This window comes from Rhea pennata, chromosome Z (assembly GCF_028389875.1).
Source record: "Rhea pennata isolate bPtePen1 chromosome Z, bPtePen1.pri, whole genome shotgun sequence".
In the NCBI taxonomy this organism is placed as follows: Eukaryota; Metazoa; Chordata; class Aves; order Rheiformes; family Rheidae; genus Rhea; species Rhea pennata.
In genome coordinates, this window is record NC_084702.1 from 14,462,590 (window position 1) to 14,481,831 (window position 19,242).

Consider the following 19,242-nt stretch of genomic DNA (forward strand, 5'->3'; position numbering starts at 1 on the left):
TTACAGCTAGCACTGTCTCTGATTCACTTGAGCAAAAAAGTATCACACTGAAATATAGTCCATTTTAAGTAAACACAAATCTAGCCCTTTTTTCATCCATTTTCGGAGTCACATTTATCTGTTTAAAATAATTCTTTATCCTCTACTGCTGTGCGGAACACTTGCTTTGAAAAAGAGAAATGACTAAACAAGTAGAGGAGCTGAAGGGCTGTTGAATGAAGCGGCTCTGACAAACAGACAAAGGGAAAAGATAATCTCTGTAATCTCTTTCAGTTGTAGGAATTCTAGGTGGTATTTATAACAACGGTGATCATTTAATTCTTTTTTTTACTTACTCATCCCCCAGCCCACTCCTGCTGCTCCTTGCACATCTTTCCTCCCGATCGCTGCGCCTCCTGCCGAGGCAGTCGCTAAGAATAAGGCCACACGCATCACACCAAAGTGACATACTGCATAGCCGCTGTCGTGCTGTGCATTAACTGCAGATATATGCAGCTTTCCTTGCTTGTCCCTCTCCCGCAATCCTCATTCCTGAGGCTTTTTGTATTTTCTTTGTTACTCCAGAGGCTCGGAGGAAGGAGGCAGGTGTGGTCCTTTACAGGGGAGAGGCAGGACGCTGCTGCTTTTAGTCTTCGAGAAGTGCAGAAACAGCTAAGGTGGTGAGTCCTGCCTTGAAAGCAACAGGAAATTTTTGAGCAGCTCTAAAACAAAGTCTGAGAACTGGTTATCTTCTGCAGGGTAAATGAGCTTGAGGGTCAGCTGCAACAAGGGCTTTATGAAGAGAAAAAAAGAAACTGATACAGTGGCCTTGACCTGTGTGGCTGAGAAGGAAGTTTTGAGGCGCATAAATCATCACTACCTGATGCCTCGTTAGGAAAGAATATTGATTACAATGGATAGATCTTAACATGCTTGAAAACCTTTAGTTAATGTGTTTCAAATGCTCTATTTAATGAATAGTAACTGACTTCTTGAAACGATTTATGACTCCTGCTCTAAATTAAAAAATACATGCTTCTCAAAAATATTTTTGAAGAAGGCACTTCTTTAAAATATATCAGATAATGGTTTTGCATGTTAAAATCTTGAAATTCTATGGTAGAATACATAATCTGGTTTAACACATGCTAATTGGTCTTGGGCTGGCTAAGTTCCACCAGTATTTTTTTTTTTTTGAATTATACCTATATCTAGCTATGACATTGTGATCAAAGTCAAGACTGCAATCCACCCGAAAGGTTTTTCAGCCTGACTTAATTCTCTAATCTGAGCAGTGCCTGAGTTATATCTGCGTATCAGGCAAACATGTTCTTCGGGCCAAAACAAGTATGTTAGATTGAAAAACCAATAGAAAGTTTTGATGCAAAACAAGTTACAGTGTTCCAGATCATACCAGGGAATTTCTCCTGTTTTTGTACCTCTTCTTCTTCATTGCAAGCCAGTTCTCTAGCACTGAAACCCCACAGGTGACCACTGAGCATCAGTATGGGTAAACAGTCATATTGTTTAGTTAACCTTCCAGGAAACAAAAAACTAAAATACCCCCTAAGACTGTATTCTGAAAAGCTGCTTATGTGTGGATGGACCTTCCTCTAATATTATGTTATGCCTACAGCCTCTCTCAGCATTTGTAGATTTTTTCAGGAATAGTCGAGAGCATCTCTCTCTAAAATACTGGTTCACACTACAGCCATGCAAACAGTCATTTTTCTGCTTTCTGGAAAGAAAGGCAAGGCCTGCTGGCAGAGGAACAAATGTTCTTGTAATCTTAGTACAAGCCTCAGGAACCTCTCTGCTAATACTGGCACTGTGCACCAATATGCCAGACCCAGACCTGCTGGGTAAACTGCACAAGCTGGGCCAGGGCCAGCGGCACCACAGTGGAAACTGTGTAAAAATACAGCATGCAAGAATCACGGTATGGAGAGGAGCCACTGGAGCTGGGCAGAAATGAAAAGGGAAGAATCCCAGAAGAGTTTTAGCTGTGTTCATTCTTGCGTTTGCGTTACTTGCCAGCTCAGCTTTATCAATCCAGGCAGATGCCTGGGAGTGCATATAGGTGGAACAGACTCCACTGCTCCAGAGCAGGTTTCCCTGCTTCAGCTGATTAGCTGGCTGACAAAGCTGCAATCCCTGTCCATGTTAGAGAGTCCAGGTAGCTGCTGAACAGCAAAACCATGTTCATTGCTGCCTCCAGAGCTCCAGAGCTGGCTGGAAAGTTTGTACTTTTTGTGCTGAGGGAACTTCCTGAAATGCAAAGAGCAAATCTGAAATCCACGCAGTTATACCAGCGTCCCAATTAAAGGGGTTCAGGTGTGTCGTTCTCACAGTCCTGTGAGAGCTTTACTGCACCATCTTTTTAGTAGGTTGTGGACTGGTTACACAAAGATTTGAATATACAAGGAACCACCCCCCACATTCATATTTTGTCTGGCAGGAAACATCAAATGCCCATAGGGAGAAAATCGCTCTAGTTTCAGTGCTGAACTATTAGATGCTCAGTTATCTTCATGTCTCAGAAAGTGTTCTCTGTAGGCAAGGACTGAAGTAAAATCACCTTTGATGTAACACCGCTGATTTCAGTAGAGTTGCACCAGGGACAATTTTAGCCTATTTTGCACAGCACAGAAGACCATCAAAGCCCTGTATAGTTCCACACCCAATAGTGTTTTTCAAGAGCAAGCACATTTTACTGGAAGAGGTTGTCTTTGGTCAGCTTTTGACCTTTGTTTCTCCTCCAAATTGTCAGCATCCTTGAAAATGTACTTGGCAGACAGAGTCAGACTCAGCTTTAGCAAGCGCTACTCTCAAGGATTTCACTGATGGTTCTGATTGCTCCTGTAACCATTTGTAAATACAAAAAACAACCCCCCTGGAAGAAACTACCTTAAAAGGTAGCAGCTCAGCATTGGTTTTTATGTTATCATAAAGAGTCAGATGGTGAAATATGAGCCTCAAGTTAAGACATTGCCCTCCTATGGGACTAGAAATTTGTTATTCTTTATGAACAATGTTTATGGAATGAGGTCCTAAATCAGCAAGACTGATGGAGAGAATTAATCACTTTTTTGTAAGCATGGAATCCAGTGGTGATTTAGGCTCCCCTTTGAGAGCATAGCATGAAAATGCTGCTAAAAAATCTGCTAATCATAATAAAATGTCCCTCAGCATTTAAACATGTGATAAAACATTAGAACCAAATGCAGTGCTGAAAGACAATTTTTTAAATATATATAGGTTTAATTCTACTGTATGCATTTGAGAGGCTATGCATTATTACCTTGCTAGCACAAAATGCGAATGACTTAAAACCCTCAGGCTTTATTATTCTGAAGTATGTAACTGGAATAAATTGCACATAAGGGAGCTATGCACCACATTTATGGCAGTCACTGCGCCTACCTCGTTCAGACATTTGGTATGACTTCTTTCTGCTCTCTCCAACATCTGTTCACTCACTTCTGTCCTCACTATGATCTGTTCAGGGAATCATGACCTGTTTTTTCCTCTTTGCATTGTGAAGAAAAGTTAGCCTATTTTCCTAAGCTGGAACTCAAAGATACCTGAAATCTAGCATGGGTAGAGAGAAATCATCTCACCTGAGAACAGCGGTCACCCAGAGTGTTGCAAGCCCACTTAAGTCACAGACAGCCTTTTTAATCACATGATCTAATTTCTTCTGAAGGACTTAGTGCTGAAAAAGTAGTGATCTCATACTAAATGAAGAAATAGTTATACCAAACTGTATGGAGTGTGGCTGTAGTTATAACAGTAGAAAGGTGCCTTCTAAAAGTAGAGAAAAATCTGTTTCCGCTATTGGAATGAAGTACATAAATACTTGTATTTAAACACTAGTATATTTGGCCGCTTTATTCGTACATAATCATCAGTCTAGTCCTACAGAACAATATGCATAAAGAAGCTTAAAGATGCAATAAATAGAGAGTTAAGACCCACAGAAGATAATACAGAAGGAACAGTGGTGAAATGCTAGCTTGTGACCATTTAATTACAGACTGATAAATAAAGCACAGCAGGGTAGGCTAAGTAGGGGTAATTCACACAACGATTTCTGGGCCCCATCCTAGTGTAAGTATACTCTATTTAGCAGATTTGAGAAATGCCTCTTATTTTTCTGGGTCGAGATTTTGCCTAACCCAAATTTCAACACTTTGGAGCAAAGATGGAAGTGAACCATCTTTTATCTCGAAATCTCTTCTGGCTCTGGTGTGCACCTGACTGGACAGCCTTGATGCTGGCTGCTTCACTGGGCTGCCCCGTGTCCCAGAGCTGTGCTCAGTGCGGCTTTAGCACCATCTTCCTGTTGGAACCCTACGTCACTTTGGCCTCAAAGGTTGTGCTAGAGCCACCGCTCCAGCTTTCTGATGAAAAAGCCCTGGGAAAGGTTTGCTGAAGGCAGGTGTGAGATTCTTCCACCCCATATATACTGCTGCAACGCTACGCCAGGAATCTAGCAGGGATAAAATGTTCCCCTGCGGTGAGAACTATAAGACATGGTCACCTGAATTGTGTCTGTTTGCCTATTGTATTTACAGTGGGTGTATAAATATAAGTATTCTCAACAGTTGGCACACAGATTATTTGAATTTTTTAAAAAAATGTTTCTTGTAAATGTTTCCATTTCTCAGAGTCTTCTTGTCTGGATTCTTCAATGTAGTATTTAATGAATGCCTTCATTTTTTCTTTAAAAGGAGAGCCAAAAACATCAAAGCTACCACTTTTCCTGTTTTAGATAAAATATGCTGACATTTCACCCAAGAGGGAGGATTTTTAATAGATCATAGCATTCCTGTCCCTAAATATGTCCCAACAAAATCCAATTGATGCTTTCCAGTTTCACATTCATCCTATTTATAGGTCAAAAAAATAGGCTTCTAGAGAAAATCATGTGATTTTGTGGCTTAAATTTTTCACGAAAACAAAGACAAAGCCAAAAGTTGCACAAAATATTTTATTTGTTGTACAATGACCTTTCCCTGTTTGAACATTAGCATGTAAATTCTGTAAAAGGACTTACTTTGAAAAAAAATATATGTTTTATTTTCCCCTTATATTAGATAAGGAGTGTTTATTAACTAAATGTTACGGACGGTCCAAGTAGCACTTTGCTGAGAGCTTTATTAGAAGATCTGGATCTTTACCAGAGAGCTTTGAGCAAAAGCTGCCTTCACCTTTATAGTTGATCTTTATAAATCTATTTTTCTTCCAACATAGTGACACTTAGAATTTCTGATTTGAGGCTGTGTGAGTATGATAGACGCAGCAACACACTTACACAAACAATCTAACCCAGCACAGCCTAGCTGGTGTCCACTGAGCTATGCTACTGAGACTTCTCAAATGTCAAAGTTAAGCATACAATTTTATTTGCTTAGCACCCAAGGGACATGAAACTGTGACCTGCAAATTGCTCTTTGACTGATCTTGCTTTTTTTTCTTGGTAGGGATATCATTCTGGACACCCCTATTGAGGGGACATTTCGGTAGCACCATTGACTCTGGGCCCCAACGAGGTGACCAAGTTAACTAAAATCTTCATGGGGGTAGTAATTGAGTTGCACGAAAAAGCAAAGGATCCACCAAGAAATTTGTCTCCCAGCCAAGGAATACAGCAAGGAGCGTTAGCACGCAGTGGTGACAACAAAGGGAATAACTGACAGTGGAAGCTGTGATTGAAGATAGCCATTGTTAATGTTTTGTGGCCATGCTGGCTACAAGCAAAATCGAGTTCAGATGTTATTCGCTAGATAAAGCGCAGTACAGCTCTAATTACGGGGTGGGGGGCAGAATTTTGCAAGTGACTATGTGATACAAGAGCACAGGACTTTTCCTGTCATACAGAGCTCCTAACTTATATAAGAGTCATTTAAACCCACCTAAAATAAATCTGGTATACAGCACAGTTAAGTCAATGAAAGCTGGAGTCATTTATAAAGTATAATTTGTTTGCATGATTTATATTGCTCTGAGTCTGCTGTCATATTAAAATCGAATTGCCTTATATCAAGTAGGCCATGAAGTGACAATGGTTTGTGCATAGATACCATGTCTATATATACAATCAAAAACTATCAAGTAAGACCTGTCTCTCATGTCAAAAAGCCTTTTATTTTGGGTAGGTTTGGAGACTTTTTTGTTAGTGAATGTTTTTCTTTATACTTAGGTTGCACAAATTAAATTCTATTCGAGCTATGAGCATCTCTATTAAAGAGACTGATAGTGCATGTTTGGGCAGCCTATGAAATTCATTTTCTTTGGATTGATGATTTTCTTATTAGCTCCTTTTCAGTATAGGGGATATATATTCTGACAACAGGTTCCCTGAATTAATACTTAAAATTGCTTTGGAAATTTAAAATTAAGGCCCTTCTTTCCAGTCAGTGAAGAGGCTAGCTTTATTGGTTCTCTAGTTCGCTGAGTTTTCCAACTCATTTCATTTCCTTTTTGCCAAGGGTGGGAGACCAGAAGAGTTTTCTGCTAATCTTCCTTCCAAAAGGTTTGTTCCATGAAGCTGTGTCCTCTCTGCCAACTTAGCTGTCTGGGAGGATTCAGGCCAACATGCAAGGCTAATGTGCTGCTTAAAATATTGTTTGCAACCAGTGTATCTCAGCTGGTGAATGTCTCTAGGTGAGCTCTAGCTGGATTGGAAAATGTTAAGGTGAAGTCATAGCCATGTTTTTTGGTATGGAAAGCACAGAAAAATGCCCAGGAATTCCTATGTATTGGGGGTAGGCTATAGCCGTTACTGTAACATTTCTGTTGTGCCTTGGGATACCCATGGCTTCTGGAAGACTTCTGTTTGATTGTTTGTTTTAATATTGGTCTGACTAAGGGGTAATGTATGTGTTTATATGAAAGTGTGTGTGTGTGCATGTGTCTGTGCATCTGTAAATGAATATATAATAACACGTCCATTTTATAAATCAGAAATAACACATTTGATTAATTTATCACCAGAATGCTTTTATCCTTCATGAAAAACATTACATTTCAAGGATGCTGCTCTTTTATTTTTTTAAAGTTTCAAGGAATTAATGAGTTTAGTCTTTCCAGCACATGCCTTATCATGCACAAGAGATCCTGACTTCTGTTCAAAAATTTGGTATTTTATGGGACTGGCTAATTTGAGTGGTTTAAACTGCTGTTCTTATTAGGAACTAAAAATAGTTTCAGATTAGGGCATCAATCGTAAATACAGTACATATTGTAAAACTATCAGCCCTAAATCTGGCAGACATGACATCTGGACAAACATCTAATGGATCGGCTGAAATTTAATGACTAAAGTGGTAATCAGTAATTCAGCTCCTTCTCAAACTTAAAAAGGTTTTTATTCTTTCTTCTTCTAAGGATTTTTGTTTTCCTCCTTATAGTCCAAAGCTCTTCGGGAAAAATGGCTGCTACAGGGAATTCCTGCTGCCTCTGCAGAAGAGGAAGAAGCCAGAAGAAGGCAGTCAGAAGAGGATGAGCTGAAGGTTAAAAAGCTAGAAGAAAACATACACAGGTAGGGACAGTTTCCCTTTGCTTTGCATAAGAATAGACACTCCAGCTAAGGCCAGAGTCCTGTCTAGCCCCAAACTCCAGCTAGTAGTAAATGACCTGCAAACATATGATGATATGTAAACAGATTTTTTCTCCCAGACATCAGCTACTTGCAAGGTAGATCCACAGTGGTATATTTGTGTTTCCTGGACTTTAATGGATTTTCTCATGCGAGGACTAAGAAGGGGGCCAAGGTCCTCCGTTGGATTCACATGTGCAACACTCAGGAGATTCTCCATTGCTTTACACCTTCTATAGCCAAAAGGAGTTTGAAAAGTGGTAGCTCTCTTTTTCACTCACTTTTCACTGGTGTAAATGACTGCAAAATGTAATAGCAGATGCCTCCAATGGACTAAACAGCTACTGCTTTCAGAAGCAAGGTTTGGACTTTGTAATTTTTTTCTTTTCTAAGTTTCCTATTATATTTTTAATTGACAGATTTGTCCTCCTTTTCTGTTTTTTTTTCTTTTCTTGCTCCAAGTAATGGTTCCTAAAGCTCATAAGGAGAGTACTTTTATATCTCACAGAACAAACTCCAGAACTGGTTCTTCTGCTAGTTACACTATGTGAATTTAGAGGTTTTTTAATCTGGCAGAAAATTGGGAGAAGTTTGGTCATATTTGGCCTCACAGCTTTTACGTATGAACCAGCTCAGGAGAAAAAGTGAGGAGGACCAACAGTCCAAGAATTGAAGTTTTAGCCAAAGACTTGATGACCTTGGCTCGCCTTATGCAAAGCTTTTTTGTGAAATTTCTTGAAGACATCATTGAGGACTTTTCTTCAGGGAATATACAGGCAGACAAACTTTGAGCTTGCAAGACATTAACCAGTCTCTATGTGAATGTGAGAACTGTCTCACACTACTAGTCTATGTCTTTTTAACTCTATTAATTAAAACTAATCTGAGAATATATTTTTTATGACTGTGGTGAAGTAACAGGAGATACTTTTTGAAAAGAGTTTCATATCCTACCTGATGTCTTTGTGCCATAAATTAATGCACTACACAAATAAAACACATGGATTCAACTTCAGAAGTATGTAATGTAATACACATGTCATCTGGTGCCAAACGCTGCAAGGTGCTAAGCACTCTGACCCTATCCAACCAAAGGCTTGAGCACATGCTTAATTTCAAATCTGTGAGCACCACCACCAAAAGCATTGACCCCTATGTGCTTATAAGCTCTACTTAATCAGTTCTGAGTGCTCCGTGCATTCTAGGATGAAAATCTGTGCAAAATATTTGTATCTTTGTCCCTGTGGTTTGATCTTTTTTTCCCTTAACTGCAACCATGAAGAAAGATCATTAAATATTCAGAAGTAAAGGAGCTCTCTTCTGCCGTGGCCACCTGTCTATCAAATGGCAGCTCAGGTGCTTGTTAATGAATTGAAAAGGCATTTGTTTGACAACTTTATCATCCTTTCCTGGAATTTTTCCAAGGAAACGCCCAAGAATGTAATTTAGTATTTTAATTTAGATGAGACAATACTGCATCTGGATGCTAGAAGTGAGATGTCAGAAGGTGATTAGGCTATTTTAATTCCAGTTTACATCCTTCACAAGTTGACACATCCAAACAGATCTCCTCAGTATAGGCTGAGACAGTAATGGGTAGGAGGAGGAGTAATAAGATGTCAGGTATGTTATCTGAGGGAGTACTGTAGAATGAACTCATCTTACAGGGATTCATTTGCTGCCTGCACACCCCAGCTCTGCCCACTATTCCCAGGAGAGAGGTAGAGGAGAGAATTACAGGAGGGCTGTTCATATATTCACTTATGCAGAGCCCCAAAATGTCTCCTACTAGTGCACTGTTAAAGAAGGAACGGGTCCACTGTGCAGTCGTTCCCTCCTCTCCCTCTTGCCACAGAACATGCCAACATGGTTTTAGAGAACAGCTTTTTCTGCTCCAGTGGAAGTACTCAGGAAGATCATTTTCTTGTACCTCTGAGGGTTTGTCACCTAAACATGCTTGGCACAAGAGAGAAATCAGTCTTTGTTGGCAGGCCAGACATAACCAGTAAGTTTGACAAGCTAAGTGAATGATGATACGTGGAGAAGAAAAGCAAAGGATATGCTGCTTCAGACCAGGTGAACATTCCTAAATTAGAACAGAGGCTCATGCAGGCCTGTGTTGTCTGGAGGCAGCAAATATATTGGAGCAGTATTAGAGCTAGCTATCAATTTGTATCTGGGCTTGAAGGCCTTGAACACAGTAGATGCTTCAGTTCAGTGTTCATTTTTCTAATTCATTTACTAACTGACCTTCCCACTAAAATGAGGCCTGTGCAAAATGCATACATACTTGTGATGTTTAATCTTGAGCTAGTGTAACCAGTTCTTCCCCGTATGGGTGCTGTTTAATTTCATCTTAGACAGAAAAAAATCATGAATGCACAGACTGCTGTTTATTTATTAGGCTTCCAAGTTACTATGATACTAGACATCACAGACTGTAGCTTGTACCCTGCAAGTACATATGCATATGGGTAAACTTACACATGAGTAACTATAACGATTTAATAAGCTCACCCATCTGCAAAAGCGTTTAGAAGAGGAATGCGTACGTTACACAGCATTTCTGTACACCTCATCCCAAGTGACTGAAAAGATATCTGTATCATAAAAACAAAAAAAGAAAGCAGAACAGTCCAAAAAAAGGAGGTCAGCACAAATCATTAAATAAAATCATATAATAATGCTGGTGACATTTAGAATTAGCTTAGAAATATTGAGGCATAAGAACAGTGGAAGCAAGATTTGCATTCAAAAAAATAAATGGGAATGGACAAATAAGTAGAGCTGAAGAAGGTTTAGTCTTGAACCTCCTAGATTTATGTATATCTAACCTCAGATTTCAGAATAAGACTTACACTGTTCCATGCAAAAAATACTGGTGTTCTATCTTGCAGTACTTTACTTGCATTGCTGCATTATTAGCTTCCTGGATGCAAGACTGGTTGTACCATTTTAAATCCAGCACAGCACAGACAGAAGTGGATTTACAAGGTCTCTTAGCAGAAACCATCCTGAGTTGTAGAGAAGCTTTAAATTTAATGTGTTTCTCCTTGTTCTCGTAAAAATCTCAAGTCATTTCTGCAGTTCTTTTCTGTTGCTACACTGTGAGAATGTGATCACCCGTTTTCTGAAATTGCCTTAGATTTTGAGTAAACAATACCAAAAATATGACAAATTAACATGAAGCATTTCCCTGCCTTACCTTCTCTCTGAATCACAAATCTGAAATGTATTGTAGCACTGATACAGATAACATTGATGCAGATGCCTACTGATATTCCACAGATGTATTTTTGATTATGTGCTGTAGGTGAAACAAGCATTGGAATGTATTGTATGCCTCCCATGGTTATTTTTACCACATGACAGTCTGTTATTTTGCAGCAGTGAATGGAAAGTTGGCATTCGACATCTGGGTATTAACTGACAGCATTCATAGATCCATGCAGCCCACCCACAGCCTGCTGTTCCTTCTCAGCATTTGAAAGGCTTCCAAAATTATTTTGTTTTACTAGATTACATTATAGTATTTGCTGGCGGCCTGTGTTTACTACAAAAGGTGAAGAGTTTTCGTTTCTCTGATACTTTCACACAGCATGCTAACATGAAATAGCTCTGTGAAATATTTCCTTACTTGATGACCAACAGCAGCGTGAAATATCGGGTCTATACTGGGCTTTCTTTGGCCTGTCACAAACACACAGTTTTTTCATAAACTACAAGAGATGGGGATGCTGTTTATATGAATTTCATGATCACTGTTGCTAGTTTTATTAAAGTTGTGCTCTTGGAGGAAAGAAATTCTCTGAGCTAAATCCTCAGTAGACTGGCATCCCTTCAGAAATCAATGGAGCTACACCTGCTTATGCTGGCTGAGAAGGTGCCCATCAGCTCAAAAGAGAGACAAATTATGGCTGCTCCCACATAGCTCTAGCAGAGCTGGCTTGTGGCACATGGGAACGAAGCAGACAACTTGCAGCAGAGTGTTTTAAGAGGATCTCCAAACATTTTGAAGAAACAGGAGAGAGCCTTTAGCAGATGCATCCACACCTTTCACAGTATTTGGCACTTTGACAGCTCTTGGAGGTGAAACACTAAAGCAGTGGCCAAGATATGTGTGTTCCCTGGCCTTTACTTAGAACTGCTCAAGTGTCAGGCACATGTAGCAGTTAACATTTGCAAAAGCCCTTTGGGGTTATGGAGTGTTTCATCCAGGGATACGCTTATGGTGAGCAATGCTTGTGTTCCCTCCAGGAGACTGTTTCCTCAGCACCCTCCTAAGAAGGGAAAGCCCTGATGCTAATGATAGCAAGGGTGGGCCTGTGCTTCAGAACATAGTTCATAAGCTCTTTCCTGAGACAAACACGTGTTTTTACTGGTTGCTGGTATCTGTCTTGATGTGGTGGCTGGTAGATACCTGCAGAAACTCCCTGCTTCCCAGCAGCTAACATCTCAAACTGATATGGTGCTATGGACTTGTAGATATTTTAGATGTTTTGAAAGTATCTTCAAATCTATTGAACTGAAAAATATTTACGTGCTGTAGAACAAGAGGAACTTTCAGTCAAGAAAAGTGCTTATCCTATGGACCAAAAACAGAGATGCATTGTTAGCTTATGTGGGAGACATGACCAGTCTAAGAGGAAGAGATACGACAGCTACATATCTTGAGCAAAAGGTGTCTTGGTTGGGCAAGGCTCTCTGTTGTTTTATTATGCTCGATTCCCGTCCGTTTACCAAGTACAAGACAGGAGTCCCAGTCTTGAGAGAGCAGATCCAAACTAAAGCAAAACTTTGCTGAAGCTGGCAGAATTGTATTTGCTTATATGACTGAATATTTCCACTTAAATACTCATTTGGATATTATCAGAGAGACCGGAATACAGTTAGAAAAGAAATCCCTCACAAAGTTGTTCTCAGATGCAGAAAAATATCTTATCGTTGCACTGGCTTATTAAAAATGAGTGCTTCACAGATCTATGGTGCTAGCTAGAGTCTCATGAAATTCTGTTCTCATTGTAGAGTCCAGCAAATACATGCATGTTGTTCAGCTGTGGTTATGATAACCACTGCACCTTGATGATTTTCCTTTCTCCTGTTGTCTATTCTTTTATTTCTTTCTGATGCTACCATTTGTTTCCTACTTCTTCTTTTAAAACCTTAGTATGTCTCATACTGGGAACACTGACTGTAACGCAGTCTCTCTTGGAATTGTATTAATAATTTTTGCATGACAGAAAGAGAAAGAGAGAGAGCACGTAAGACAGATTTGAATGCAGTACTTTAAAGAGAGGGATCATCTGATGTCGGAACCACCTGCTCAGGCCTCCCCAAAAGCAGCCAGTGCAAATCCAGGACCAGAGGTGCCATAATGCTCTCCTTAACAAGGTGTTCATCAGCTTCACTTTAGCCTGAGCTTCCAAAGAGATCTAAATTATTACTGAGTGCATGCTAGTGAAAAGAACAGAATGTCATCCAACTGTATGGTGCACAGGCGAATGTTTTTTTTGTTTGTTTGTTTGTTTGGGTTTTTTTTGTAAGCTCGAGATTCGTAACAGCTGGAAAAAATGGTCAGGTATAAAGAGAATCTTGTTTATCCAATACTTTTGGATTGTCTAGGATGCCAGACATATCCATAGATAGGCCCTTGGCATAGCCTTCAACACAGAAAGCTCAAACAGTATTGAACATGACATGCTGCTACATAGCCAGCCTCCACATGCTGCCCATATAAACAGTCACACTGGATGAGCTCTCAAAGAGTTAAATATCAAAAATGTCTTGTCTCCTCATAGCTAGGCACACTCTCTGAATTTTACTTGCCTTTTGAGGAAAGATCAGGCTTTCTGCATGGGAGCAGCTGTTCATCGCCAAGCCCTCTGCCTGCTTCTCAGCTAAGACTGGTCAATATCAGAGCTCATCTGCTGAAGCTGCACAAATTCTAATTTTGGCAGCCCCTAAGGACTGTGGTTTCCAAAGCAGCACATCCCTCATCTCCCATAAAGTTACTGCTTGCCTTGGTGCAAGTTTCACATGTGATTCATTTCTTAGGAAAACAGAACAAAGCAAAACAAGGCAAAAGGCCTCAACAGGAAATCTCAGATTTCCAAAGGATCCTATTATGCAGTGTCAGTGGACAATTACTTAGGACTTGTAGAATGATCCCAGAAAAGCAATGAGCTAAGAACTGCTAGGTGACAACAAGTTTGGGGTTTTTACATTTGGTATAACATATTTAGATGCAGCACTTCAAAAAAAAAAAAAAAAGAAGAAGAAGAAGAAACACAAAAATAATAACACAGCTGATTGCCTAGATTCTGAAACTCAGCCTACACTTAAAATATCAGAATAACATGCCAGTATTTTAACAGTTATTCAAGTGCTTGTATTATGGGTTTAGGAGTAGCAATCTCAGGTTTTTCCACAACTCCTAAGCAGTGCTAGCTTATAATTATTTAACAATACCTAAACAACTTATGAGGAGGGCAAAAGGACTATCTGTTCAATCTGAGCACAGATTACTTCCACTCTCAGTATTACTGCTCTAATAAAGTATCTGTACCAAATATTTACCTTGATAAATCCATCAGACTAATTTTGAAGCAAAATATAAAAGAAATTCCAAAGTCTCTATATATCCAAGAATTCAGATCTCAAGTGCTTCTGACACCTCATCCATGTCAGTATGTCATACAGTAACAGACACAGTCCTGAGAAAAAGAAGAGACACTTAGGCTTAAATTTCACTCTATACAAGCAGGTTTTCAGGGACAGCTTTTGTAGGTAATTATGTTGCAAATTGGCATCAGTTTTTAATTGAATTAAAACCTTCAGTGCAGTAAAGCACATGCTGAAGCCCCTTATGAAAGAGGCAGTTGTCGTCTCAGTTATCATCTATCGTCTGGCTAGGTTAAGGAAGAAAAGAACAGTCTCAGTCACAGCAGACATTAGAAGCTGCGAGCTGCAAAAGTACAGTGAGTTGTCTTGCCATACTAGGTGAGGCCCAGTCAAGTGCAAGACTTCAGAGCGTTGCTTGCACTAACATTTCAAAGCTAAAGCCATTGTTTACTGACTATTTGTGTGATGTAGCTTGAAAGACAGGGAAATCTCTTCATATTGCATACATTGTATCACCGATCTCCACACTCCCTCTATAGGCAAAGCCCTCCGAGATTTTCACACATCTTTTAAGCCTAGTAGAACTGACAGGGTTTTCCTCAAGCAGTAAATTGTGGTACAGCATAAAGAATAGAAATCTTTGGCTTCATTACATCTGAATTAAATCTTTACCATAGGTCAAGTGAGATTATTTCTCGAGTAAAACAAAAACGACTTGTCTCTTTCGACATTACAGTTACACTTATCTTTGTTGGAGTTGGCTAGTAGGTTTACATTCCTTGCGTGTTGGTCCTACCACAGGCCAGTCTTGACTAAACAGACTAAACTCTTCACTGTTAGTCGAAAGCCTTTATAGTCTTTGGTGACTGGAAGAAATGAAATCAAGGAAATTTTGTCTCAGAAAGACATGTTTGTGTACAGGAGACATGCACATGCACAGTTTTGAAAAAGGATGATAGAGCTGTAGCATATTTACAAAGAAATGGCATGCAGTCAGGCAGAGGCCTGAGCTGATTTTATTGTGTTGATGCTTAGCAGTATTTATTTACTTCTTCACCTTAAATCAGAGACAGGACTTCTCTCTGCATTGCCAAACATCTCTTTATGTACTGCGTCCATGTTTAGCAGTGTGGACACACAACATCACACAGCATACACAGGCACACACATGCAGAGCCAGAGAAGACACCACCATCGTTTTGGGCTCTAGTAACTCCCCCTCCCAAAGACTCAAATTCATCCTACCTAACTGTGGATGTTTAAGTTAGCCATTGCATACAGAGTGTTGATTTCTTAAGCTCCCCACAGAGTCCATGACAAAAGAGCATCGCCTCTGTATCCTTCCCTTGAACACAGGCACCTCAGTTAAGTGTCTGAAGCGAAAAACAATGAATCTAAGCCTAATGCTCCTGCACAAGGCCCTGACACTGGGGCCTCTGGTTGTTACAGTAATGCAAACAGTCATTCATAACCATTAATATTGTAGCTTGTCCATCATACCTTTGTATATCCAAAGTTCCTGCCATATCTTTCCCACTAATAGTCAGCACTTACATGCATTTCCACAGACCTAAGCTAGCTCCTAGCTCTCAGTAAGCAAAAATGTAGTTAGAGGAGGAGCAAGCATCTAGAGCCACCCAGTAGACATTGCAAAGCCTTGTTTTTAAAATCAGCAGTTTGAAAAGTATGTCAGATTCTCTGTGGGGTTTTTAAACCGCTGCAATATGTGAATTCTAAGGAAAAAAAGAATGTAAATCACAGCTGGTGATATACAGAAGACAAGAAAAGACTGGATATGCGATCAGAAATCTTGACTGATAAGAAAGGAACAGCTGTTACAGATTTTACTAAGAAGCTGAAGGAAAAAAGAAAAACCTGGTGAAGACATGCTTGAGAGTAGAGAATAGACTGTTGGCACACATGTCATGGTCTCTGTAAAACAGCAAAATGAATAGTAACAGGGAATCTCAGTGTGTTGGAAAAATGCTTGTGGACATCCAAAAATATAATGCATGAATGATATGGTCAAATTAACAATGAAGGACGTTCACAGCACTCAGATCAGCATGTTACCAATGTAAGACATGCTCACAGCCACGTACAAATATGGGATTTGTAGGATGAAGTGATATATGACTCTGTAGTGTAAGACACTGAGGAATCAGGTCTCAGAGCCAGATTGTTACAAGAACCCAAACTAAAAATTTGACTTGGTATGGCAGATGTGCAGAGAGGCAATGAAAGAGATGAGGAACCAAGGAAGGGAAAGAAAGAGAGAGTAATAAGTGGAGACAATGTGAGGCATTAAACAACTAGGGGGCACAGATGAAAAACCTTTCAAAGTCAGACTTGCATGGTGTCTTCTGTGACCTGTTATAATTGCCACAGATGAGAAAGGACTTGACAAGGGTGTCAAGAGTACTGCTAAGCATAGAAAAAAGTAAGAAAAATCTAATGTATTTTTCAAAGCTGCCAACATAGATTGTGCAGTCAAGGCTGGATAAAGCAGAGCTTTAACATGGATTCATATGCCATGTAATTACCATACAGAAGTACAGTTAGGACCCCTGAACAAACAGTGTGTTTTAAAGCTTGGTCAGTAAGCAACTGGAGTGGCTCATGACTTTAAAATGTTACTAGTAGTCCACAAAGATGATAGCAAGTGGAAGGGAAGTCCCCATTTATAAGGCACTGAAGTCAAACTTGGACTGTATCCACACTTTTCCTTAGAAATCCTTTAGCTAACGAAGGCCACCATACAAGGATCACAGCTATGAGACATCGAAAGAAATATATATACTGCCATAAGTCTAGCTAGATACTACCTTTATAAAATAAGCTATGGACAAGAGTTTGAAATACCCCATGTATCAGTGATGTGAGCCTGCTGGGGCTGGAACAGGAATCTGTATTCCCTTTTCTGTAGCTGCGCTTCTGTCTGCTGTATCAGGAGAGAATCTGCTGAATATAGTACCTGAACCCTTAAAGAATTGCACAGGCCAAAAATAAATCACCTGCTGAGGAAAAGATGTATTGGAGAAAAATGAACTAACTGGACTAACTGGATTTGACTAACTAGATCAAGCAAGGTAGACATTTAAAAGTGTTATAAAAGCATATTGTAGATTGTAGCTGAATGAAAAGACCAGACGGAAAAATAACATGCTAATGATATCCTTTGCTGAGCAAAAATCATTCAGTCCTTCATGTCAAAGACTCTTAAATTATGCCTACTCTGTACTTTTTTACTAATATAACTACACCAGCAAAACTTCTCTTTGTAGATTTAGTTTTTGTCAGCAAAAAGTACAGATACTTAACTGAAGTGAGGTCTATAGGCAGAAGTTATTTTAGCCCAGAGTAACCACCTCTTTACTGGAAAACATATTAAAAAAAAGATTTTATAAACCTACCGTTTAAGCAACTACCGTATGCCAGCAGGAGAATCTAAACTTAAGTGGTGTGAGACAGAGGTGCCAGCTGTTTGCATCCTGGATACCTGGCATATGGTGCAGAATGTCCCTTGGAATTGCCGATATCAAGAAATCAGCAATAGCAGGTTGAAGCCCCCAGATTGTCCCTTGGTTACACTCTTCACTCTGGCATAGAGTTTTGCACGACTTTGGTGCATCAGATACAAGTTGCATCAATAATTTTCCTGTGCTTCTCATTCAAGTGTTCCGTTAGTATAATGTATCTTTCTCACATTTTAAATACACTTTAGGCTAAGCTTTTGTGGATAAGAACTGCCTCCTACTGTACTTTAGAGAACGTCACCAGTGCCACTTAAATATCCTGAATGAATACTCATTTTTCAGAATGCTTCAAATTCTGACAGTGGCAAGCCAGTGCAAATAAAAAATAAATAAATAAATAAATAGATGCCTGTTAACCCCAATGGGCTATGCTGCTAAAGAAAAGAAAGAACAGTCCTTATCTGAATAAAATGATTCTCTGAAATTAAACTGTGATTGTACGTATGTTTACTCCTAAGACTGTAAATCTGGCTCTTGATGGTCTTAAAATTGATGGAGGAGCTCTCAAAAAATATAGAGGAAAAATCAAATATTAATAAGTCAAAGCAAAAGCCTAAGGGAAGTGAACTGTGTTGTCCTTAGTGTTTTTCTGGCTTATCTGAGGTGTCTGCACTTTATGAGTTGGCACACCTGGAATGGGCTCAGAAATGCAGTCCTAAATTTAGAAACACATTTCAGGCAGCAGCTGTTGCAGAGCAATAGCACGTTGCCAGCAGAGCTGGGTGTGTAAGCTTCATCTAGCTGGCACCATGCAGGTCAGAAAATCTGAGAACCCCATTCACCCTTTTAAATGCCATTTTGGATAGGTTGCCTGGGGCCAGCCATTGATCTGGTCCTATACTGTCAGTCAAGCCTGCTATTCACAAGCTACTCCTAGGACTTTGGGCAGCAGATTCAGCTAATGCCATTCCCAACTTAGAGAGAGATATCTGTTACGCTGGTATTCCAGTTTCATTGCTGTAGGATTTTCAACTAAGAGCTGTTGACAGGGAAAAAAAAAAAAAAAAAAAAAAAAAAAAAAAAAATCCTAGCCTAAGACCACCAAAATAGCATTCCAATTTTGGAAAAGGTTGTAGCAGGAGAATACACAATGTGCACGTTTTCAACAAGCAAAGAAGCTGTCACAGGCCTTGTACATGTGCCGTGTTTATACCCCAAAACATGCAAGGGGAACACTCATGCTTTTGAGTTTTTATCCAGTTGGGATTATTTGGAGGAGGGGAGGAAGAGGAGACTATATGGGGAACATCACTGGGACTCAGCATGAGAAAACTACAGAGTACTGCTGTGCCGAGAAGATTGTGGCCAACGCTCCCCTGTATCATCTTGTAGACAAGTAATTCTGTGAGCAAACATCCTACAGACAAGAAAATCCTGTAATTCTCTGCCCTTTGCCAGTCACAGTAGCTTGACAAATGTGCAAAATCAATCATTCTGAAAGCTGTGCTATGTGGCCTCAAAAATCACTGTTTTCCAATTGAAGCTATCAGTAAATGTCTTTCT

The 19,242-nt window shown here is 39.7% G+C and overlaps 1 protein-coding gene across 4 annotated transcripts in view; it reads left to right on the top strand.

Annotated features, from left to right (window-relative positions):
• PALM2AKAP2 (PALM2 and AKAP2 fusion) overlaps positions 1–19,242 on the top strand; it is a 280,261-nt gene that overhangs the window by 55,952 nt on the left and 205,067 nt on the right. For all 4 annotated transcript variants that reach the window (XM_062600649.1, XM_062600650.1, XM_062600651.1 and 1 more), the window contains exon 3: positions 7,395–7,525. In XM_062600649.1, coding sequence (XP_062456633.1) covers positions 7,395–7,525 — 131 coding nt within the window. The remainder of the gene's footprint in view (positions 1–7,394; positions 7,526–19,242) is intronic.